We start from the raw sequence: 26,118 nt of genomic DNA on the forward strand, positions 1-26,118 counted from the left end.
AAATGTTGAAGTCCAAGACTATGATTAGACCAGAAATCCATTTCTTTCAACTGCAATGAGGAACTTTTCACTTACTGAAGAAGAATTAGCTGAAATAAAAAGTGATGGAAGTCTGTTAATGATGTATGAAGAGGGTGGCTTAGACAGCTTTTGGATTCGCATTTCAAAAATGCATCCAAACATAGGTAAAAACATGTTAAAAATTCTTCTGCAGTTTTCTACTATATACATTTGTGAAGTATCCTTTTCAACTATGACAAACTTAAAGACACTGAAACGTGGAAGCTTAAAAATGCTTGATGACGAAAGGCAAATGTCTTTATCTAATATTCCATCAAATATTCAAAAGCCGTGTTCATTCCATCAACCTCATACATCTCATTCAAATGGTAAGTAGTTATTGGTGTTGTTCAATTTTTTTAAATTCTTGCACATATTTACATACCGTTACTCGGAAATGACAACAATCTTGGAAATGTACAGTATGTTATCTTACAAATCATATATTTTTAAAAATACAAATGAAAGGTTTTCATGAGATATGTTGTGTCCCCATACATTTCCCTATTATAATTTATGTATGTGTCCATATCTCTTATAAGGGGTTAGTTTAACCTCTGGTTTGCTAGTAAAACTGAATTGCTGTGTTGCAAAATGATGCATGTCTAAAAAGTGTGTCACCAACATGAAAAGTTTGGAAAGCTCTGCCCTAAACCATAAGCTCTTATTTATAAACCACAATATCTGGATTCACACAACATGCTAGGTAAAAACCAAAATACATTATGGTTTACTATGTTCTATGAAACAACATGTTGGACAGAGACAACAATGGGTCATGGATAGGTGTTATATATCCTGATTAAGTTATGCCTTCTAACTTCTTTTTATTCTATTAAAAGCCATTGTTTGGCCTAAGCAATAAATCAGCAGATACAAAACAATGAATCAATTGGTCTCTTGAAAATCTTTTTCTTTACAGATGGCCTGAAGGAGGCATTGACCTACAAGACACCAGAAACTCATTAGGAATAAAGATGGCTGCCCCAAGTCAACAGCATATGACAATTGTCAATCCTCCCACTCCAGAATACATCAATGCTGAAGGAACTGGCTGCTTAACCAATCAGCTTCAGTATTTACAGAGAGTGGTCATGAAAGCGATGTGGAGGCACAACTTTTCCTGGCCATTTCATCAGCCTGTAGATGCTGCAGGCCTAAAACTTCCAGTAAGATTTTCCAGTGATTTTTTTGGGGGGTTAATACAGAAAATCAATGTACCTTCATGTGAAGTTAATCATGAAGAAATGTTGGTAATACAAGCATACTGGCCTCATCTATGGCAAATTCTCATATTCCAAGCAAAAATGAAAGTTAATGTAGTGCTTCTTTTAACAGTAATGATAGAGATAAAAAGCTAAGACTTCCAGCAACACCAGGAAGTGAAATAATCTGTGGTATCTAGCTGTGGTATAAATCAGTAAATATAAATATATTGCTGAATATTCTGCACATGGCCACCCCACACTGAGTAGAATCTTTTACTTCAAGTACAGGACTTAATCAAAGAGGAAGTTCATTTTTACTTCAACCTGGATGACAAAGACTTCCTCACCAAAGCCAAGGGCAATCGCTTGCTTAAGAGATGCAGCACAGACCATGTGGTATCTTATACCCCTCTTTAGCTGCCTCCCCCCAGCATCTTAATGGTTGAGGTAGATACTTCATTCTATCTCAAGACATAACCTGCTTAGTTCTGCAACATTTAACTCAGAATAATAGAAAAAAGTGTTTTGGGGTGCTGAATACTGAAGCATGGATATCACACTGAAATAACTTGTATACAATTAACCATGATAAAGGGACATGAGGCGGGGGTGGGAGTCTGTCTTTTTCCAGATATTTCTGAACTATGGCACTCAGCAGTACAGGATAACCAATAGTGAAGGATGCTGGGAATTGTAATTCAGTAACTTCTGGGAGCTACAAGTCCCCATCCCAGTATAAAAAATTAGACATATGTCTAATACAGTTTATGCAAAAAGCCATGATAAAAAAGAACCACTTTTAAGTCAAAACTGCTACTAACACAAAGTATAAAGATATGAGAAGCACAAACAAAACCCCACAACAAGTATCTGGCATTCAACCATGTATAATTTTTCATTACTTACCTTCAATCCAATCAATCAAATTTATGTTGCATATGACCTTAATCTCCTTTTAAAAAGTTCATTTATTTTGCATGAAAAGGTAGGAGTATATACAAAAGTCATTTGTTAGAAGGATAGGCTGCATCTATACATTTTTGTTTCTAATTCATAGTTTCACAACTTATAAGTTACTACAGCCAATATAAAAGGAAATAGACAAAGGTGCCATCAACATTTCGATTTAAAATTTGCTCAGTTACTTAATTTACTTGATTTATTCAGCAAACTTCTACCCCACCACAGTCAACAACTCTTGGTGACTTACATAAGGTAAATAAAACAACAATTAAAACATCCATAGCCTGATTAAAACCCATCACAATCAAATAGCAGCATAAAAACCCAGGATAAAAGCTGTAAAAAACCAACTATAAAAGAGATAAAACATGGAAACAAGATGGTGTCAAATATAAATTTAAGAAAAAGCTCTCCAAATAATCCAGTTTTTAATATTTTCCAAAAAGCTAGCAAGAAGGGAGCCAGCCTGATATTCACAGAGCAGCATTGTCTAGCTTCGGTCCCCCCCACCCTCTTGAAAATGTGGGATTGTAAGTAATTTCTCCCTGGATGTTCTAATACATCAGGCCAATGCTGATTGAGGTTCTGTAGGTACCCCACTGCTGAGCTATAAATGCTTTATAGGTCAAAGCCAGCACCTTAAACTGTATCTGGAAACCATTTGGGAGCCAGTGCAGAATCAGTATTATATTGTATGCTCCCAGTGGCAAGAGCAAATAAGCAGATGGAGTACTGCTTTCTGGACCAGATGCAGTAGAGTAGAGGCATTTCTATGTAAAGCACAGCTCTGGTATCAGTGGAAAGCCCTGATGTACAAACAGTGACTCCAACTTACCTGGGTTCAGCTTCAGCCTATTCTCTCCCATCCAGACCCCTACAGACTTCAGGCACTGGGGAAGGATGTTGACAGCATCTGCCTTATAACCTGAAGTAGTGATATACAATTGATATCATCAGCATATTGGTGATACCAAAGTCCAACCCGTTGGATGACCTCTCCTGGCAATTTCATATAGATGTCAAAAAGCGGGGGAGACAATCAAGCTTCGCAGCACCCCATAAAGCAAGGGCCACCAGGCTGATTTCACCTTCCCCACTATCACAGACTGAAATCACCCACTGAAGATGGAAAAGAATCATTGCAAAATAATGCCTCCAAATCCCCAACTTCTGTAGGCAGTCCAGTAACGCACCATAGCCGATGGTATCAAAGGCTACTGTGAGGTCCAACAAGACCAAGAGGGATGTATTTCCCCCATCAAGGTCCTAACAGGGCAACAATCATCAAGGAAATTACCAGTGTTGTCTGCTCCGTAACTGAGCCTGAACCCTGACTGAAAAGAGTCCAAATAATCTGGTTCTTCTAGGGTCCTAGAAGTTGGTTGACTCCTATCATGTCAACAACCTTACCCCAAAAGGAGGGGTTGAAGATATGGCAATAGTTGTCCAGGATCATCAGATCTAGGGAAGGCCTCTTCAAAAGGGGGTGCACAATAATCTCCTTCAAGCTGCTGGCAGCTCACTCTCCTGTAAGGATCCAAATGGTCACCACTCTGTCCACTCCTCACAACAGCAGGGTGTAAGGAACAAGTAGACTAGGACAACCTAGACAGAACTGCTTCCTCAGAGGTCGTAGGCCAAAAGGTGTTCCAGGTAACATGATAAAATGTGCCCCAGTCACCACAAAAGACCCTGTCCATGCAGAGTTGAGGCTACAGTGAATTTGAGTAATTTTGTCAGCAAAATGCTGTGCAAATTGGCCACAGAGACCAGGTGAGAGATCTCAAATCTGTCTCCTCCCTAATAGAGAGTTGCTAACTCTAAACAATGCCATTGGAAGACAGCTTCCCAACACAATAAGGGAGAAGAAGTAGGCACACTTTGCCTCCCTTATTGTCACAGAGTAGTTCCAAACAGGGACACCTACCCATGCTTGATCAGATTTATTTCTTGTCTTTCTCCACCAGGGCTCCAGGAATCATTTCTGGTGTTTCATTTCCTGGAGGGCTTCAGTAAACTGAGGCAAAACCTGGGATCATCCTCTAGAAAGAGGGCCCTCAGGGGCAATAATGTTCAGTGCCCAGTTCACCTCCTGTTGCCAGCTCATCACACACTGAACAGAACTTTCTTCCAGAGAGCTGGTGATTCCTCTAAGCACCCTTTGAAAAACAATGGGATCCATTAGACACCTGGGGTGGACCATCCTCATAGGCTGCTGTTGGCTAACAACAGCACTATCCAAACAGGGCATCAACAGGCCAGTCACAGCTGGATCAAAACATGATCTGACCAAGGCAACTTAGTAAAATGTTCCTTCCAATAATCAAAGCTGCTTCTACTTTATGAGCCCTTTGCTGCCTGGTGATCAGTAATGGTTTAGACTAGCTGCCACCAATTAGCGCCCTAAGTAAGCCATGTAATTAGTGCTCCTGGGTCCATAAAAGATACGTGTAATTTCTAAATTTGGTTTTTTTTTCCTGAAGTGTGGTGCCCTACATAATGTGGCAGCCACTTAGTTCACCTGTACAAATGGGTCACCCCTGCTAGTGATAACTGGTTCTGAAGTCTGTCTATATTCTGGCCTTCATCTCTTGTCTGTTCCTTAACTATGCCATAATATGTCTGGGCCTTTGGGGCCTTTTTAAAAAACACATCTTTCTAGGGCTTTGGTCTTTTCAGTAAAGGCTAAATCCCTCAGACACATGTCCATTTTTGGTTTCTGACAAACTCAAATTGTCAGTTTATCTAAAAGTGCTTTCAAAGTGACTGCCACCTTGCACTTCTGGTGTTAGACCTCTAGAGAAACTGTCACTTGAGCTTAATGTAACAAGTTAGGGTTGGAAGCTACCACTGGGCCTGTTCTGCCTCTGCATTTCTGAGGCAGACACTTAAAATGAATTTCATCTGCATGTAAAACTATTTTACCATCAACCTTGACTTGTCCACTGTGGCCAACTTCTGTCCTTCTGACCTTTAAGAAGACTGTATGAATAAGGAACAATAGGATGTGGTTGTTTCCACCCACGTTTCTACCTTCTTAAAAATCTATAACTTCCCAAAGATTCAGGATACGCTTGAACAGTACTAAAATGAGATTGCTGAAGGGTACAGAAATGCAGTTACTGCTCCTTTGCTGTCTGAACACAAATGATGTATGAGCTGACCATAATTACAGTTTGAGAACCTTTATATATTAAATGCTATTTATTATAAAACTACTCTTTGATGGAATTCAAATATAACAATCCGGTGTGGCGGAAATAGGATGGGAGGGAACTTAACACCTTCCCCAAGTGGATATGCATACCCCCCTTCCACTTAGACAACCACAAGGAAAAGTTCAGATGTAAACATTTATTTACATCAAGCTTATATTGTGGCTAGTAATATTAATGCTAGAAACAAATATAACTGAACATTAACAAACCAAGGGCAGTTCAGCACAATTCAGAACAATGAAAACACTGATAAAAAAAACCCACAACCACTGCTAAGTTAAAACCATCCTCAACAGACTTATTAATTTAATGGCCAAATGCTTGCCTAATTGGAAATGGTTTTGCTGGCTGTTAACAAAATAATTGTAACTACCAAACTACTTGTAGCTACCAAAATCAAAAAATTGTGCCCAGGTATGACTTGCTTTGAAAGTAATCCAACTTCAACATGGGGTTTGTGAAGTTTGGCTGTTTCGGTGTAATGCTAACCTGTCTGAACTCAGAAGAAAAAAAAATCCTCATGGCCTTACTGGAAGAGGAAAAGGAAGAGCATGTACAAAAAAAAAAACCAGGGAGAACTAAGCTCATTTCCATTATCATAAACCATAGTTCACTAATGTGCCATCAAGATGCAAATTTTCTTTAGAAACTTCTAATTTTGGAAAAAGAGGCAAGTGGAATTCTCTTGATTTCCTTTCCCTTTCCTTGACAGATGGTTAGCATAGTGGCCAAAACTGTGTATTAGGAGATTCCCTGGTTCAAACATTACTTTTATTTTACCAGATGTTGGTAAGTTGCTGTTGTCTTAGCCATGATATGGCTGTTCTCCATTAGCTTGTTTTGAGGGCTGTTACTTGAATTTTCGTTTTATAAATGCAATGTTTCTTACTCCATGCATTTACTAATAAATGATTTAGACTTCAAGACCTTAGCTGATTTATTGTTTTATGTTAAAGGTATTATTGCAGGCAATGACCTTGTTCATATGAGAAACCCTTCTCCATATGCCATGTAACTTATATATGTCTTGAGCTAACAAACTATGCTCCTTAAATCTACAGTCCTCCTATGGTTGGTTTTTTTTTCTCCGCTTCTTTTTTTTTTAAACATACAGGATTATTATACTATTGTAAAAAAACCCATGGACTTGACTACAATTCAGAAACGTCTGGAACACAAATATTATACATGTGCTGCAGAATGTATTGAAAACTTCAAAACAATGTTTGCAAACTGCTATTTATATAACAAGGTATCTACAATGGATGACCATATTTATAATTACTAAATATTTTTGGACAAACCTTTGATTGGGCTACAGGTAGTCCTTGTTTAGTGACTGCCTCATTTAGCAACTGTTCCCAGTTACAACGGTGATGAAAAAGTAACTGTGTGACCAATCCTTGCATTTATGACCTTTGCAGGTCTATAAAGCAAAGGAAAGCTGAAGTACGATCATAAGCAGAGTCCCAGTTTCATTTAGCGACCACTTCACTTAACAACCAAGTTCCTAGTCCCAATTGTGGTTGCTAACTGAGGATGACCTGTATTTGGGATTCTTTAATATCAACTGTTGCCATAATGGATTGGTGAAAATGGAGGCTGTAAAAGGGATTTTTCTTTCTCCCTGGTTAGTTTTCCACTTCACTATTAACTATTTTATTTCTTTATTATGTATGTCTTGTTTTATTTTTCTAGCAGTGAGTTTGTATAATCACACCCATTCACAAAGAGAGCATGTTCATTTTGCCTGAAGAGTGCTTCTGCAGCAGCTATGTTAGATTGCCTAGTGATTTGTCTCAAGCTGCCTCTTCTACATTTTTCCACCAATTTCTATCAATCGTATCAGCATATGGATGGGTATGATTTTACTGTTCAGATGTGGAGTTGGTCTGAATACCCCTATTGAGACTCTGCAGGAAATCTATAGCATTAGAGATTCTTATGCTCAAATGTGTAAATAAAACCTCCATCCCAAAAATACCAGTAGTCCCAAGTGACTTCTAAAAAATTCAATCTTTGATACAGAACATTTGGGCCCCTAGGATTCTTACACATTCTGAGAATTGAGGGGCTTCAAGATGTAACCATATACACTGAGCAGTACTGGGGGGAAGGGAGATGAAAACCCTAAATCTATATATTTGTAAACAGGACATGAATATGTACAAGAAAAGTTATTAAGATTAAGACTGGGGCAATAAGGGAACAAAAGGGAAATGAATTCAGCGTTTGTAAACCTCACCTTACTGTTCCTTTCCAAGCAATCTTGCAGTCAAATGTGATTCTCATGTTGATCTAGCAGCATTATCAGCAGATTGAACTCAGACAGTAATGGGCTCCAGTATTTATCTTGCAGCCTGGTGATGACATTGTTTTCATGGCACAAGAACTGGAAAAAGTATTTCTGCAGAAAGTAGCACACATGCCCCCAGATGAGAAAATAGTGATGATCAATAAAGGGAAATATGGGGGAGGAAAAACAGACGGTAAGAAATGCTTGATTTGATATTTCTGAACAGATGATATTATTTGCTGAAGTGTTTTGGTAAAACCTTAATGGTTGGACAGAAGCCTCTCAAATTGCAGTTGCTTGGAAAAAAGTATACAGTGACTGTAGACAGATGGGCGTCAGGCCTTAGTAGTTTTTGCAAAACTACTGCAGCATAAAGAATATTGCACTTTTCAAGCTGAAACTCGAGAAAAGCCCAAGAAAGTGAGGTTGGCAACCACACACCACAGTGAAAGTGGAGGGAGGGGCAGATCTAATGAGGTCCTTTGCAAATGTGGCCCTCAGCCAAAGCAAAGTGTACCCTTCTTTTAAGCCACCTGATTAGAAATAAAACTTAAAGATTGACCCTGTATATTTACTGCTTAAATTACAAAGATGTAATTCATAAGAATATCTCTAAATTATTTTGTTATCAAATAGGATTATGATAAAACAATGGATTGGCTCTATCTCTTGAACATAATGTATCTGTATAGTAATAATTGAATACATCATGCTTTCCACATATTCTAGAACGCAGCTACTGGTACCCTCTTTATTCTTCTATGTCTGGCAATCTGATTTTTTCTTTCTCTCTCCTTCCTTATGCACTAAGATCCTAGAGGGAGAGCAGATTATTCTTGTCCAAGGTCTGATTTAGTTGTTGTTCCAAAGGCTTTTTGAAATTAGAGCTTCAATTGCTAGTTCCTGACATGAGTACATTCGTGTAAATTCTCACGCATAGGTTTCTCCCACTGACTTGTAACATACATTGTAAAACTGCACATCATGTCTGAGTTGCTAATATTCTGTAACAGATATAGCCACATCTTTTGTATTAGACAATCATCTGCATTCAAATTGGCCATAATAGTTATCTTCTCTTAATGTGCCATTCATTAGTATATTAGATACTAATATACTGTTGGTGGAAACACCATCATTTAGGATTAAAGGACCCAAACAGTGTTTCTTGGTTTGGTCATGTAGATGTTAAGTATCCACAGATATATTCCTATTGGAGTCTATGGCACCCAAGCCTTGTCTTGCTTCAGGCTGAGGAAAAGCAGATTGTTGTGGTTATATACAGTATGACTGCTACAGCTTAAATCTTAGTTATTGTATAAGATGGTGTAGCCGTGTAGGCTATGACAGCAGCTACCTTGGGAAAGAATCACAATGGACAGCCGACTCTCTTTATGTTTTAGTGCTACTAGGAGCCTATCACTAATACACTTTCATTTCATTTTCCTAGCTGAGCAATCTGATGCAAGAATTTCACAAAATCAGCAGACAAGAACGTCCAGAAAAGTCAAGCAGTTCCAGACGATGACAGCAACACCACAAGTGCAGACCCCAGAACCTTCCCCTGTGTCTCCACCTTCAAATGTCATGCCAACTACTGAAACAGTTACCAAAGTAAGTGAAAAGAGTTATAGAGTTCTTTATGTTTCGGTGGTCAGGAGCTGTGAGGTCGATCGCACACTGGCTTCAACCTCTTGTTTAGGAAGTGGGGAGTAGAAATGGCCAGGGTATGGAAGTGCCTGATAAGAACTGGAATAAAACTGATCTAGAGGGTACCACCTTAAGGAAGACCATTTTAGAAAGCACTCACTGCTTGAAATAGTTGGTCTTTAGAGGTAAAAGTAGTATGTGTCTAAAAGTATCAGACTACAAAAATGTAAACATCAAATAGTATATAATGAGGAAAAGCAATATCCTTTCTTTTATTCATTTTCTCTCTCCCCCTACCCTCTTCCACTCTGAAATGATGGTACAGTATAGTATTTAGGCCAAAGAGTGGTCTGTAAACTCTAATCTAATTTTAAAAATTATATTTTGTGTTGTACATCTTTTTGATGAAAAATGAAGGCTCCAACTAATATATTAGGAAGTATCTCTGTAGAACCTGGGGGAGAAGGGGGGATTTTAAAAAAGCTGCCTGGGTACTATAGTTAGATGTTGACTGTTTTATTCCAAAGGATCCTAAACCAGATTTTAACTGTACAATTCTCTCTTTAATAAGCCATGTTTCTGTACTGAAAAGGGTGTGAAAAGGAAAGCTGATACCACTACAGCAACCATCACTCCAAGCAGCGAGTCCTCTCCAGCACCCCATGAACCCAAAATAACCAAGATCTCTGCTAGAGAAGAATCTGACAAGTTCCTATCCAAAAGAGCCTTACCAGATTCGTGGCAGCCACCTGAACCCACAAAAAGTACAAAGCTAACCAAACCACTGCAATATTGTAACGAAATCCTTATAGAAATGCTGTCAAAACAGCATGCCGCCTATGCTTGGCCTTTCTGTAAACCAGTAGATGTTACTGCCTTGGGCCTTGAAGAATATCGCACTATGGTTAAATGTCCTATGGATCTTGGAACTATTAAAGTAAGTGGGTTTGGCATCATAAGTGCAGTTGATTGTTCTATATATTGTTTCATTTTAAAATCAGTCTGCAGGGTAATATTCAGATAGCTACCACCTTTTCTGCATTAGCTCCAACCTGTCATTTCCTTTAGTATCTTTTCCCCGCAACCAGCATCTAGCAAAATTCATGAGACTGAGAGAACGTCTCAGCTTGGCCTGAATTAAAATATTTCCATGTGAGCAGCGGTGCCGTGCCAGTTATTAATCTTATTGTCTTTGTATAAAACAAAACAAAACACCAGGCAATATAGTAGTGGCTCAGAAACAAAAGGCTTTGATACAGATCCTGTCAAAGTGAAAGTCTGATAAAAGATGCACTTCAGCGAAATGGTGGGAGAAGAACAAGACCTAAGGAGATGTGGAACAGGTGATCTGAAGGTGCTTCCAGTTATTGCTCCAGTAGTGGAATTGATATCAAATTAGGAAGCATATCGGGGGTTCTCCCTCTTGGAAAATAAAATTAAATATGTTATTACATGTTTGGGAATATACGTTGTGTTGAAAGCGTGATGCCACAGAACCATATATGTTAGCACTTGGCACCTTGACTGTATGATTTTGCTTAATCCGTGTTCTAATTCAGAGCACTGCTTTCTCTATATTGTTACAAGTAGAGATATGCTTGGCTCAAGGAATTCTTCTATTTTTCACAGAAGAAAATGGACAATTATGAATATAAAGACACCCAAGAATTTGCTGCTGATATTAGGCTAATGTTTATGAATTGCTACAGATACAACTCTCCAGATCATGAGGTGGTATCAATGGCAAGAAAATTTCAGGTGAGTTATTAACAATGAAAAAACGGCATTTCTGGGATCCAAGTGAAATTGCAGTAAGCGCTGTGGTGCAACAGAGTACTTAGGTGGGGATGTGTTGCTGCCTGAAATAAAGATCAAGCTGCCCTTTGCGTTCCATGTACATGAACCTGCCCAACTGGCAATTAAACTGAACTTCTATTCTGGTGATGATGCAACATCCTCCACTGCACTCAGGAGTGGGCAGGCCAGCTTGTGGATGAAAGGAAAGCTGCTTGGTACACATACAGCACATACATACCTGTCCTATTGCTAGTTACAGCTCGTCCCTGTCCTCCATCCTTTATCGAGTGTGAGAAACTGCCTCTCAACTTTGTTTACTTTTGTAGCTGATGCAGCATAGCACCTTGGGTTAAAATTCCTAGACGGCAGAAGCCATTTAGCCCTTTGCCATGGAGAAGGTTTTAAAGCTAGCTAACTTTCTTCTGTGAAGGATGTCTTTGAGATGCAGTTTGCCAGAATTCCAGATGAACCCGCTACTGGTGGGCCTATGCTGCATTCCACCACAAGAAGCACCACTTCTGTTTCTAGTGACAGCAGCTCTGATGTCTCCTCTGATGAAGGCTCTGAAAAAGAACGAGCGAAGCGCCTTGAAGAGCTCCAGGAACAAGTACGTGGCCATGTACGTGGCTCTGCATAGCTATATTTTGCTGCTGCTTGCAAAAGGATAGGCTCATTTTATGTGGGTGGGGGGAGAGAATATGTGGAGAGGAGAAAGAATTCCTTGAATTGTGCTGAAATTACTTTCTTATTAGACACAACTAACAGGAAATAAGAGATTAACCAGATTCTTGGTCACATTAACAATTGTCTTATATAGGTTACAAGACATTTCTATGTTTGCATTCCCACTTCATGAGAAAAAAATATTGCACATTTCTTATTTAATTTCTCAACACAATGAGATCACTAGTCCATTGTGTAATCATGTATAGCGTGATTTTCAAAAATATCAGGGTCAACAGGATGTAACTAGGGCTGCTGTACTAATTATACTAAAGCTCTGCTTACCTGATCATCATAATTGTAAGTTCCTGTCAGCCCGACCAGGTGTACAAGACCAGGAAGTCAACTCTACAGGAAGGCTAAAACTACTTTTATTGAAAGTGGCTATAATAACTTGTAAGTCTGATTGTGCTGTACCTCCTTCCCATTCTTATACTCCTGTGAATTAGGGAGGTGTCTGTCTGATCCTCTTCCACGTATTTTCTGGCTGTTGTGGACTTCAGATTGTTTCACCCTTCATCACTTTGGTAATGGATCTTGCATATCTCCATCAAGGTCATCTTCCTGACTATTTACAGATCCTTACCTTGTACACCAACCCATAGAAGGAAGACAAAGGGGTGTTTTGGATGTCCTTTTTTTTTTTTAAAGATTTTGAACTTTTACCTGGGCTCATTCCAGCTGAAATATTTATCAGTAAATAATTGTGATCTACGTTAACCTTCCATGCTGGCAAGGAGTCATAATTAGGAGGGTGCCAAGGTAGAAAAGGTTGCTGTAGATATTGAAATAAAGCACCTTTGCCTGCTTTGACACCTGCTCTTCCCTTTGGTAGTGAATGTCAGTTTGAGTATTTTTCCTAAGCAAGATGGTATATTTTTCACTTTAAAAAAAGTCTATACATGTTTCATAATACTTGAAGTTGCTCTCCAGCTAAACAAGAGCCATATTTTCCCCCTACATCATCTGTTTGCTCATAGAAACTGGGTTAGTTCCTAAATATTACTAATCCTTTATTTCTGCCTAACAGAAAAACTAGGATGGGGGTACAAAGGAGCAAAAGGATGAAGGGTTTAGACCATGCTAGATGGAATCTCAGTATTCTTGGACGTAGGCTAGTGAAGCAAAGGAGAGAGAAATAATTTGGAGGAAGTACTCACTGCCCATCACAATTCTTTTTAAGCCTCCCTGCTAACATTCCATTTTAAGTCTATGGTTCTTTTAGGTAGTCCTGTTTTTTCACAGTGTCTAGTCCTGAATTTAAGAAACTGTTCCCAAGGCAGGGAGTTGGGGGGAACTCCCAGCCATAGATCCTAGTAGTTTCTTATCTACTTCCTATCCAAACCCCTTTAACAAAGCTTACTACCAACGCTCCACCAGCAGTTCCCCTCACTATCATAGAACCAATAAGACCCAGGTCCCTTTGAGATATGAACAGATAACACAAATGTTCTTTCCTGCATTCAGAAGCAACGGTTGAGAACAGCTCTGCTTTACCACTTGCTTTAAAGAAATAACCCCATGGATATACAACCAGATATTTTTCAGATACAAGAATCACTTCACATAATCATAACTATTGAACTCAACAGGTGGGAACCTTTGAAGGCTTACGCAGCCTCTTCCCCATCCAAGCCAATCCTTAAAAGGGCAATATGTTGTCAACCATGTATAATACACAACACAGTCCTACACTTCCTTTGGCAAAAGTGCTCAACCCCAGTTGCTATGCAAAAAGTCTTACTTCTGACACCTTGAATTTTTGAGTCTCTTTGCTATCTCCTTTAAAGCCAAGCAGTTCCTTGGCAGCTCTTTGGCTCTGCCAGTCCTGATATGCTCTCTTGCCATCACAAACTGGACACTCCTTGCCCTCCTGGCCTCAGTCCTCTCTCCAACTGGTGCATTGGGCAACTCCCTTCACAGGTGGATTTTCCTGGCTGATCAACTTCACTTGAACTTAAGTTGCAGGCAGACGTGACAGCAAGGTACATAGCAAGGAGAACGTCTTGTGTGCTCTCTTTGCCTCTTACTCACAAGTAACCTTTCTCTTACTCTCTCAAGTGGAACATTTGTCTCATACCTTTGCTTTGTCTTAAGTTGCCTCAGACTCATGAGTTATCCTAGCCTCTTCCCTTACTCTCAAGTAGTCCTTCTGTCTCACCTGAAATGTTTTACCCAGTTTTACCTTCTCAGGATGCTTTCTTATGCTAACTACTTCCTTTTCTTTTCTCTAGCCTTTACTTCCAAACTTGGTCTCTCTGGGTCAAGTCTGCCTGCCTCAGGTGAAGTCCCTAGGCCTATTCCTTGCCCCTTGGTTTGTGTATTAATTGCCCCAAATTGCACAACTCTACACTTCTTATATTTTTTTTCCAAATTCTAACTTCTGTTTCTTCCTTTCATCTCCTTCCTCTTTTATTTTGATTTCTTTGCAGGCTTCACTTCGTTTACTAAGAAGCCCCTTAATACATCCAGTAATCAAATTATCTTATTTTCTCCCTGTTTACTTTGACATCTGAGGCATCTTTCCTACATCCTGCTCATTACAAACCTGGGGCACCCAGAGTCCTAGTCCCCAAGTTATTTCCTTGCTTCTCATGACAAAGCCTATCAATTTGCACTGCTTTCATTCATTTCTCCAACTTTACTACAACCCCCAAGTTCTGCTCCATTGAAGAAAATAAAGAAGAGTGTCATATTGAATAGATAATTAGTAATTACCATTCTAATTATTATGTCATATAGACTGAATTATAGACTTCTCTCTTATTTCCCCTGCCTATCACTTGAAAGTTCAGAGAGAAAGAAAAACTCTTGGTGTATGCGTGAAGGTTTGTATATATACTGGTATATATCATATATGTTTCTACAGTAGATATTGTATATACATTTGTTAAGCTGTGTATATTTTTAGCTTTTATTATGAATACAAGACATGTGACACTTTCCACAGCAACTGTCAGTAAATGAAGCTAGACTTAAGAGCATGCTCTAAAGCAGTGTTTCTCAACCTCAGCAACTTTAAGAGCTGTGGACTTCAACTCCCAGAATCCCCAAGTCAGGATGCTGGCTGGGGGATTCTGGGAGTTGAAGTCCACACATCTTTATTGATTGATTGATTGATTGATCAAATTTAGCCACCGCCCATCTCCCCCAAAAGAGAGACTCTGGGCGGTTTACAATAAAATCGAGCTCGAAATATAAACATTAAAATCTCATAAAAACAGTTATTATAAAATACAGTAAACAAATATAGAATCCAAGAAAGGTATAAAATCCAGGCTGGTGGGAGGGACTCTAGGGTGCGAGCCACCCCCAAGAATGGTTATTCACTTTCCCGCCCCAGGCGAGACAGCAGAACCAGGTCTTCAGGGCCTTCCGGAAGGTCAGGAGTGAGGAGGCCTGCCTCACCTCCGGGGGCAAGATATTCCAGAGAGCAGGGGCCACTACGGAGAAGGCCCATTTCCTGGACCCCACCAGATGAAATTCTCTTATGGACGGGGTCCGCAACATGCCCTCTCTGGATGATCTTAAAGCTGCTGAGGTTGAGAAACACTGTTCTAAAACAATTTCACTGCTTGGTCATTACAAATGTACTGTGACTAACAAATCAACAGTAGAAAGTCCTCAGTAATGAGGTTTGTCACCAATGGCATAAATGCAGTCAAGATAGGGGTGGCGGCTGCCTTAGGGCTTACAACTTCAGCCAAGCCTTTGATCTTCAAAGAACCTGGTTCCACTTTGCTGCAGGGTAACTGTGTGCTCATAGAAGAGCCTAGAGATTTGGCTAGGGCAACAAAAGGGGTGTGGGTTGAGTGAGAGGCAGAAATGGGCTGCAGAGAGTTCTGCAGCCAGGTTCAGTGTGCACTGACTAAGGCAACCACTAGATGGCAGCAAGGAGATACAGGAAAGAAACACTTTGCTGCTATCTAGTGGTTATCTGGATCTTTGCAGCCGAAATCTGGTGGCTTTAGACTGATACAGTCTGCTCTATCTCCAAGAGACAACCCTCAGCTGCCACTGCTGGCATTCCTCCCTGACACCAGTTTATGTGTGCAAAAAACATAAGCATGTTTTCTCTAGAACATATCTAGTCACTTCCTGTTTGGATTTTTTTTTCCCAATCTGAAGCCACCAAATATATTGGCCGCCTGATCTCAGCTGCATCTCAATTGCATCCTCATATTCCTACCTGCTACCCCCCAGAATCTGACCCATGGCAGAAGCAGAAATTCTCTTGACCCCTGCTCAACCCCCCATAAGAATAGAAAGCTCCAGAACCCACTGAGATAAATACTGAGGTTGGCTCGATGCAGAAACCATACATCATTCATTTCAATTATTTCCTTATTTGCCAAGAAGTATGTCCCAAACTTTCTAACTCAAGCCTGTGGGCTTCTGAGAATAATGCAGCTTCACATGCCGGCCTATCCTTCAGTCAAGGAGGTTTGGCCTTCACTCTGCCAGCATCAAAGTCAACCTTTGCAAAATGGCATTTTGCCACCCAGCATACCATCTGAGAGGTTTGCCTTGGGGCCAAGGGAGCTTTCCTGTCACACTCCTGTTTTTTTCCTTGGCTAATCCTCCCCAAAGCGATCTAAGACCAACTCACAAATAGCTACAAATTCAAATATTCTTAGCATATTATCGCTTTATAGGAGTTGCAAGTTCAGGGCTCACAGAAAACGCCTTCCATCGTAGCTCAGTCCAAGCTAACATCCTATGCAAAATAAAGCCATTGGCCTCCACTGCTGTAAACATTTATTGCTAATTTACAAAACATGTTCCCAACAGGCTGCTATGGGGGAGATTACAATGGCAGATAAAATTTTGAATTGATAACAAATGTACTGAAAGCATTTAGGTTATGTCCATACACTGTATGTTCGTCATAGCATTGGGTCAGCATTGCAAAGTGAAGGTGGCATTCTAGGGAACCCTGTCAAGTGTTTTCCCCTGGCAAATTCTGAAGGAATTGCTAAACATCAAACTCTGTGAGAGCAACTTCCTAGCAAAATTGCATTTGTAGGCTTTTCCTCCTAACTGGGCTGAATGAAAAATTAGCTGAGAGGGAGGTCTCTATGAGGCACTCACTTTATTGAGAAACATGCCAACAAAGCCAGGATGAATTGATTGCAATACAAATATTTCATCTGTCTCTGAAATGAGGGGGGAAATGTAAGTGAGATTTCCAAAGGGGATAAAGGAATTGGAGATTTTGGAAATCGTCATTGCATCAATGTTGATTTGCAGGCAGTGTTGTATGACAGATGGCCTGGAGCCCGAAAGGCAGAGAAAAATTAGCCTCTGGAAGTGCTCACTGTTTTAGTTCACGAAGAAGTGGTGGGACTTCTATAATTATCTTTGTTGTCACATTAGAGTGTTTGGTTTGCTCTTATTGCCTATAATCAAAAAGGTGTTGGTGGAAGTTATAATTATTCAAGGTTCCAAGCACATGAGAGAAGTTAGATCCTCCACAGCCACATGGTGGGAAAGGAGCTACAAAGGAAATGTATTTTAAAATGCCAAATATCTTCCACGTAAGCAAGTTGCTCACAAAAGTGATGAGAAAAAAACCTCTAGGAAAAGAGGAGCAAAAGGTCTGTATATTCTCTAGCACTCACTCTCCCTTTTGAAAAAAAATCATAGACCTCGTTCATGAAAGAGGTGTAAATCCAATAGCACTGACTGACTTTTCAGCACCCCATGATTTACGATGCAGTTAGCTAGGTGCTGGACTTTACTATAATGTGTAAGTACAGGTAGTCCTTGCTTACCAACGGTAATCGGGACTGGGAACTCCATCACTAATCACAAGGCACGATGTCATATGACCACGCAACTTAGGGTGGCAGTTCTGGCTGTCCCAGTTGCTGTCAGTAGGCAAATCTCGCATGGCTGCAGCAACCATTTACTACCCCTGCCAGCTTCCCCATTGACTTTGCTTGTTGGAAACCAGCAGTGAAGATTGCAAACGGCAATCCCGTGAGCGTGGGATGCTGCAATGTCATAATTGCAAGCCAGTTGCCAAGCCCCGAATGGCAAACATGTGACCGTGGGGATGCTGCAATGGCTGCAACTATGAGGACTAGTCCTAAGTACCCCTCATTCAGCACTCTCATAACTTCAAACAGTCACCAAACAAGTGGACGTTAAACGAGGTCTACTTATAATGTAATTACCTGTAATGTAAGCCCTATAAATACACCTCCTTTCCTGTTATGTATATAGTTAAAGATAATTTATGCTTTATGGTTTTGATTGTTTATTTTATTGTAAATTGCCCAGAGTCCCCCTTTTGGGGGAGATGGGCGGTGATAGAAATTTGAAATATAAATAAAACCTGCTCCACTAATTGCTCAGTCCGAACACTCAGGAACACTCACATGCACTCACAGAACACTGCAATTTTCAGTAAATCAGATTTTTTAGCATCCCTCTCTCTGTCTCTCTCTCTAGCTTAAAGCTGTTCATCAGCAATTGCAAGCTTTGGCTAAAACAACCTTACCCAGATTGAGAAAGAGAACGAAAGTGAAATCTAAGAAGGAAAAAATAAAAAGCAAAGTGAAAATCAAGTCTGGGACTCAGAAAAGCAGAAAGATGAAGCAAATGAAAAAGCTGAAGAAGAAAATGTCTTTGAACATGTAAGGCTGCTTGTTGGCTTGAATTTGTACTTAAAGCCGCTGGACCTGGAGTTAATGATTGTTTATTTTCTCTCTTGCAGTCATTCAAAGAAAATCAAGCAGCAAGAGGAACTCAAGTCTGAGGATGAGGATACTGCCAAGCCAATGACTTATGATGAAAAGAGGCAATTAAGTCTGGACATAAATAAACTCCCCGGGGAGAAGCTTGGCAGAGTGGTATATATTATTCAGTCAAGGGAACCATCGCTGAGGCATTCAAATCCTGATGAAATAGAAATAGACTTTGAAGCTCTCAAAGCATCAACTTTACGGGTACTGGAGAAATACGTAATGGCTTGCTTGAGAAAAAGGCCCAAGAAACATTATGGTGTGTTACGCAATATGCACAAAAGGAGAGGGGAAATTGTATGTTTTTTCTAGGCCGTTGCTTGGATATTGTTCCTGATAGTCATCTCCTCCCCCTTCCCTTCGTATACAGCAAGAAAACCAAAAGACCAATTTACTTTGGAGAAGCAACAGGATCAGACGTTGCTGGATGTCAGTGGGCTGCTCTGCTCAGTCAAGCAAAATGCAAAATGTAAGTGAGCCCTCTCTAATGAAAGAATGGTGTAGGAATCTTGAAGGGTAGAAACACTGCCATAATCTCCTGGCACTTTATCCAGCAGTACACTTTTCTGGAATGTGCCATAGGAATAGGTGAAGCAATTGCACTCTGTCCAATGGCAAACATTATTAGCATAAAAATGCCAGTTATATCCATATCATTTACTTTGGCATGAATGTTGTTCCTTTTTCACCAATTTCCAAGACGGCAGCTTTGTTACGTTCTCCTCTGTGTCTTGCAGCTGAAAACAACGCTGTGTCAAAAATCTACGGAAGGCCTAGTCGGCTAAGTGAAAGCAGTAGCAGCAATGCCTCCTCTGCTTCTGAAAGTACAAGCAATGATTCCAGCTCATCTGATAGCAGTGATGCTGAATCAGGTTCTTTTATTAAGATTTTTCAGAAAGAATGGCTCTGGCAGACTTCCTGTATAAGTTTGATCTAGAAAGCTGAACTTCTGATTAAGTTGTCTTTTATATACATCTACATCTACATAATTTTTACTGAAAGTTTCAACAACAATAATAAGAACTAATGCAAACTAAAATAGGACAAAGAAGAAGAAGAAGAAGAAAAAAGGGAGAAATAAAAGAAAAAGCTAGAAGTGCAAAGAGAAAAAAAGTAGAAAGTAGGGGAAAAAAGAGAAAGGTATAAAGAAAGGTATAAAGAATTGGCTTCTGGTCCTCTTCACAGCAGTCATAAACACGATTATATTTTAACCTCTCTCTTTAAAGTTATATCGTGACTCTCTTCTTTCTATCATCTATCCTGTCTAATCATCAAAGCCCTAAATCACAAGTTCATTTTTTTTTCTTCTTTACACAAAAAGGCAAACTACTGATTAAGTAGTCTTGAAGAACTTTATTCATACTCTCATCCATAATTTTATTCTGCTACCAGCCCACCTTGAGTATTTGCTGGAACAGCATTCACACAGAATACTGTATACACTGCAGATTCTAAGCATGCTTACTCGAAAGGCATTTCTATTGAACTTACTTCCTGGTGAATACATCCTAGAACAGTGTTTTTCAACTTCAGCAACTTTAAGATGTTTGGTTTCAGCTCTGCTGAGGTTGAGAAATGCTATTCTAGAATTATTGTACAATACCCAAGTTTCTTTTGCATGTCAGAGTACATGCACTAATGTAAATTTAAAAGCAGAAGACATAAAAATAAAATGGAAGGACTATATCAATGGCAGACTTGTAGTTTGTATATATAGATCCAATAATTAGAATTTGACACTTGGCTAAAATTGTTTGGGGCCATGATTGCATAAGCCTTCACCTTTAAGGTAGTCAGAGAAATACCTATTTTTACGCAAACTAAAGCAATTCACATGAATCAAAATATATTGTATCCAGTGTGATTTCATATAAAATTAGAGATGTGGAGGGGGAAAAAACTGACCTAGGATTTGTATGAAATTGGTCAGTCTGTCTGCTTAGCATCTGGTACTTGGTTAAAAATAGAGTTCCAGTTTGCTTCTAAATAGAAGGATTCTGGAAATGACAGACCAGGACAAGAACATTTGTAATAAACAAACACATTTGACTAATTGGTATGAATGGCAACATTTGTAGGCATGGAATTTCTCAGATTTGCTAGATATACTTAATGTAGAATAAGCTATAAATTTAAATATCCTACAGGATCACGAATATAAAACCTTCATAGTAGATCTGTGGTGGCCTTGGACAAATTTCCTTCTGGTAAATTTTTTAATCCATCAATGGATCTTTGTGGACTTATCTGGTATTAATGACAACTTTTAGTCTAACTGCTTTTTTAAATTTCCCTAGGGAATCTTGAAGTAGCCCACAATATTTGGCCTATAGTTGTGCTGTAGAAAAAGGGACAAGCTGGATTGGCAATAAACTTTGGAAAGATGTTGGGGATATCAGGTGCTGACATCCCTACATAGTTTCTTCACTGCAACATAGAGCTCACCCATGTCCCCAGTTATCTAAATCAGATTTCTAGGAGATGTGCAAAATGTGTGAAATAAATTTAATGGGATAATAAAAAGTACCTATTACATCTTAGAAAGATCTTTGTTGGAAATGCCACAAATTTATTATTTATTATTTAAATTTATATCACCGCCCATCTCCCCCAATGGGAGACTCTGGGCGGGTTACAATAAAAGTAATAATAAAAATATATAAACCTAAGTTACAGTCTAAAAACATAGATAAGATAATGAATATAAAATCCAAGAGGAGATGGAATCACAATTAATAGGGGGTGCTATGGTGCCAACCACACCCAGGTGGAGCTGTTACCCTCCCCATCCCAAGCAAGGCAGCAGAACCAAGTCTTCAATTTCTTCCAGAAGGCCGGGAGCAAGGAAACCTGTCTCAACTCCGGGGACAAGATATTCCAAAGGGCGGGTGCCACTGCCGAGAAGGCCCACCTCCTGGACCCCGTTAGATGAAATTCCTTTGCTGATGGGGTCCGTAGTATGCCCTCTTTGCCTGACCGGGTAGGGCGGGTCGATGTTATGGGGATGAGACGGTCCCTCAGGTAACCTGGTCCCAGGCCATGTAGGGCTTTAAAGGTAATAACCAACACCTTGAATTGGACCCAGAAGCAAACTGGTACCCAATGCAGCTTGCGTAACAGTGGTGTCACATGTGCTGATTTAGCAGCACCAATAACTGTCCGCACAGCTGCATTCTGGACCAGCTGAAGCTTCCGGATACTCTTCTGGGGTAGCCCCATGTAAAGCGCATTGCAATAGTCTATGTGGGAGATGACAAGGGCATGAGTGACTCTTCGGAGGGCATCTCGATCCAGGAATGGGCAGACCTGGCGCACCACCCGAAGACGTGCAAAGGCCCTCCTGGCTGTGATTTCTACCTGCTCTTTGAGCAGGAGTCACGAGTCCAGGAGGACCCCCAGGTTCTGCACTGGTTCCAAATGGGGCAGTGCTACCCCATCCAGAACCAAAGATGACAATTTCCTGGAAACCGAGGGGCCATCAACCCACAACCACTCCATCTTACCAGGGTTCAGTTGAAGCCTGTTGTTCCCCATACAGACCCCCACAGCGCCCAGGCACTTGGAGACGGTGGAAACCACATCACTTACTTTACCCAGGATCGAGATATATAACTGGGTATCATCAGCACATTGATGATACCTCATCCCATGGTGACGGATTATCTCACCCAGCGGTTTCATGTAGATGTTGAATAGGAGAGGAGAGAGAACCGAACCCTGCGGCACCCCACAAAGGAGAGGTCGAGGGTTGGATCTCTCACCCCCTATCACCACCGATTGGGACCGGCCCTGGAGGAAGGAGGTGAACCAGCGCAGCACCACGCCACCCACCCCCAACTCCTTGAGCCGCCCCAAAAGGATACCATGGTTGATGGTATCGAAAGCTGCTGAGAGGTCCAAGAGAGCCAGGATGGATGCACTCCTTCCATCCTGCTCCTGCCAGAGATCATCCATAAGTGCGACCAATGCAGTCTCCGTCCCATATCCCAGCCTGAAACCTGACTGAAAGGGGTCTAGATAATCCATTTCCTCCAGAATCCTCTGGAGCTGCAGACTACTTTCTCAACCACCTTTCCCAAAAAGGGAAGGTGGAAAACAGGGAGAAAATTGCCCAGTATAGTAGGGGCCAGGGATGGCGGCTTGAGGAGGAGGTGTACCAGCGACTCCTTAAAGGCAGCCAGAAACACCCCCTCCCTCAAGGATGCATTAACCATCGCCTGGACCCAACCACAAGTTACCTCCCGGGGTGATTTTACCAGCCAGGAAGGGCATGGGTCAAGGTGGCATGTGGTTGCATTCACAGTCCGGAGGATTCTGTCCACTTCCTCAGGCCCAACAGGATCAAACCGTTCCCAGATAACAAATGATAGAAGAAATATGGAATAAGAAGGCTTTACAATGAATACTATGTGTGATGGCAAATGTCCATACAGTAACATGTCACTATATATACGTATGCTATAAACACCTGACTTTTGCCATCTTTTTACAGAAGTACACATCAAACAAAATGGAAATGGGAAAAAGTTCTGCAGAGAACAGCTTAAGGTAAACTTTTCTCATCTTTCAAGCCCTGAATTCTTCAGCTTGGGCTTCTCCACATCTCCTGCTCCTTCTGATTTTTCAAAATGGCACTCTCACTGAAACACAGCTTCTTATATAGAACACTTGGCATGAAAGATTCACAAAATACAAAATGTCTATAATGTTTTTGATTTCCTCCACATCAGATCCCACTGCATCATCCAAAGATGTCCTGCAATGTTGTTCCTCAAATATGGAGCGCTTCACCTATTAGCAAGCTGTCTCAAAGAACAACCGAAGCCAGGGGCTCCCACCCATTACTGTCATACTCTCAGCCTTTACAGCACAGTCCACTTAAACTACAAGAACAAAGCATTGTTTCTCCTTCAGGTAAAACTTTCTCTAGGAGTTCTAATGCTCCAGTAGGATACACTCAGCTGGTTTTTCAGAGCTGCTCAAAAACACATTTCTGTAGTTGGGAAAGTAGAAAAGTGTATCTGGAATAAAGTGCCTCTGCTTCTTTGAGAGGGGTGGATATTGCCATGGATTTTGGGGTTTTTAGACTGCAAGAACAGTGGAGACTTAAAGCATCTTTGTAATATTTGCCAGAATCTACAAGTGGACCAGCAAAGCAGAAGCCTGTGCTTTAAAATAAATGTTGCAAACTGCCTTCTAAATCAAGGGAAAAGTGGTGATGCCACTCAGACACAGTATTTACATACTTGAGAAGTGAATATATGCAAATATTTGGGTCCGAAGACTGTGATAAAAGGGGTATTCTGCTATGTTCTTTTTTTCTGAGAGAGGGAAAGAGACCAAGAGACCTATCCAAAAAGGTGTTCCATGTTCAAACAGCTCATGGAAGAAGACCTGCATGTTCACACATGCTTCCAACTGATTGTGTTTTACCCACCATCTATCCGACACTTGTTTCAGTTCCTTGCAGGCCTGCCATCCAAAACCTACCATTATTTTGGAAAATATTTGGATAGATTTCTCTATCCAACTTCTTCTCCATTTCTACCCAAAGCCCTTACATTTGCTCAGCTACGTTATGTATCAGCAAATTGGGTGCCCTGTATAGAAGCTTTCTTCTTAGGTGCCTTCCTTCCTGGAGATGCTTTTCATGTAGCTCTGTCTTCTCAACCTGAAATGAAACTCTGGGATTGTGATGGGGCTGTCAAAAGGGATTCTGCACATGGTTCATCAAATTCAAAAGCCCTAATTGACTTGGAGCAATGCAGTTATAAGTTTGCCAACTCATCACTGTGAATGAAGCTGTCACGGTGGCTTTTCTAAATGTGAGGAGATGCAACATGGCATTGGCATTCTTCTATGTGTTTCCCTTCTTGCAGGTATAGTAGCTGTTGTGTCACCCCTGCACCGCACTCCAGTTCAGCAGGCAACTCAGAGTGACTTATTGGCAACCCAGGCTTCTGACAGCCCTTCTCCTCGCATGCTTTCAGAGGTGGATATCACTGATAACATTGTGAAATGAAGTGGCTCTTCATTTAAAGTTCATTCTTTCAACTTTATTCTTTTCAGTGTCTTGATATCTTCAGTGGTTTGCATTTATGGAAGACCCTTAAAGAAGGGTGGTTTTGGTGGGCAGAATTGTTCTGTCTTCACATGGCTAATACTGGGTTGGAGCCAGTATTTCCCTTTTTAACTCAACCCACCTCCCCAAACAAAACCCATCAACCAATTAATTATTGCAACTTTACTAAAAGTTACTTGATTAGAAAGAAAATTTATTGCTGTTTTATTTTTTTTCTTCTTCTTCATTAGAAAGCATCAATTCTCCTGAACCAAAAGAGGGGGGTTTGGAGGGGGAAGGTTAGAGATAGAGTTAGAAAGCACTTCATATTTTAAAAACTTGGTTTGCAGCAGTTGTGGGAATAAGTGGCATTAAATAATCTTGAACACTTCAGCCTTAGGTATTTTCATATTTTCATCCATGAAGTGAAGTTTATCCAACAGAAATGCATAGGGGTGGAAGGAGGGAATACAAAAAGGCATGCCAGCCTCTCCATCTGTAAGCAAAACCATTATAGGGTGAGGGACCTCTACAACTGTGATAAAGTTCCTTTAAGACTTTGAAACTTTCCTGTAGGTATCCTGTTTTTCCTCTCCAAATAACCCTTCAGACAACGTGAAAGATACTCAGAAACCATCACTATTGCATCAGGGGCAGCCACCTGTTCTCCAGATTAAATCCTCTTTGGGAATTGCCAACTTAACACCAACTGACCAAGAGCAAAGTATGTATTGGCTGCAAATATTAACATCACATACTAAGTGTGCTCTCCTGCTGTCACCATTTCCACTCCCCAAGCCCTCCCAAAACAATATGAAGCTGAACCATGACTGCATCGCAGCTGCCCAATTCACAATGTAGAGAACAATTTTGCAGGAAGATAAAGGAGGTGGGTGGGGGGAGTCAAGTGTCCCTGCTACGGGAGAGAAGAGAGGAAAAGAGGCAGGGCTAGATGCCAGTTCCTGCAGATGGGGGGAATGGAAGCTGCAGAGCTGCAGCTCTTTGAAAGAAAAAGTAGGGTTGCTGTGGCTTAATGTGTCTGCAGCAAAATAAGCCATTCATTCAGCTTCTGTGCTTGGCTGATAGCATAAGAATGAGCAGATCTGGAGCGGAGCACTTCAAAGCCCCATATGGAAGTGCCCTAAATCTTTGGGACTCATCTGGTCTAAATACTGTGATAAAAAAGGCACTTGGGTTTTGCTGGTTTATCTACCAATAGTTACCTAAAATTGGTAATCTATGAAAATTATACTATGGAATTATACTGTGGCATTAGATAATGTTGAACACTTCAGCCTTAGCTATTTTCATGTTTTCATTCATGAAGTGAAGTTTATTCAACATAAATGCATAGGGGTGGAAGGAGGGACTACAAAAAGGCATGCCAGCGCCC

The 26,118-nt window shown here is 40.5% G+C and overlaps 1 protein-coding gene across 1 annotated transcript in view; it reads left to right on the forward strand.

The window, feature by feature from the left end:
- The first annotated feature begins 1,004 nt into the window (after positions 1 to 1,004).
- BRDT (bromodomain testis associated) overlaps positions 1,005 to 26,118 on the forward strand; it is a 33,467-nt gene continuing 8,353 nt past the window's right edge. Inside the window, exons 1-14 of the mRNA XM_063299872.1 lie at positions 1,005 to 1,229; positions 6,564 to 6,701; positions 7,809 to 7,938; positions 9,196 to 9,359; positions 9,988 to 10,332; positions 11,025 to 11,153; positions 11,623 to 11,799; positions 18,372 to 18,556; positions 18,637 to 18,923; positions 19,402 to 19,536; positions 23,157 to 23,212; positions 23,395 to 23,578; positions 24,544 to 24,677; positions 25,302 to 25,449. Coding sequence (XP_063155942.1) covers positions 1,038 to 1,229; positions 6,564 to 6,701; positions 7,809 to 7,938; positions 9,196 to 9,359; positions 9,988 to 10,332; positions 11,025 to 11,153; positions 11,623 to 11,799; positions 18,372 to 18,556; positions 18,637 to 18,923; positions 19,402 to 19,536; positions 23,157 to 23,212; positions 23,395 to 23,578; positions 24,544 to 24,677; positions 25,302 to 25,449 — 2,404 coding nt within the window. The 5' untranslated portion in view covers positions 1,005 to 1,037. The remainder of the gene's footprint in view (positions 1,230 to 6,563; positions 6,702 to 7,808; positions 7,939 to 9,195; positions 9,360 to 9,987; positions 10,333 to 11,024; positions 11,154 to 11,622; positions 11,800 to 18,371; positions 18,557 to 18,636; positions 18,924 to 19,401; positions 19,537 to 23,156; positions 23,213 to 23,394; positions 23,579 to 24,543; positions 24,678 to 25,301; positions 25,450 to 26,118) is intronic.

This window comes from Candoia aspera, chromosome 3 (genome assembly GCF_035149785.1).
Source record: "Candoia aspera isolate rCanAsp1 chromosome 3, rCanAsp1.hap2, whole genome shotgun sequence".
NCBI classification, from domain to species: Eukaryota; Metazoa; Chordata; class Lepidosauria; order Squamata; family Boidae; genus Candoia; species Candoia aspera.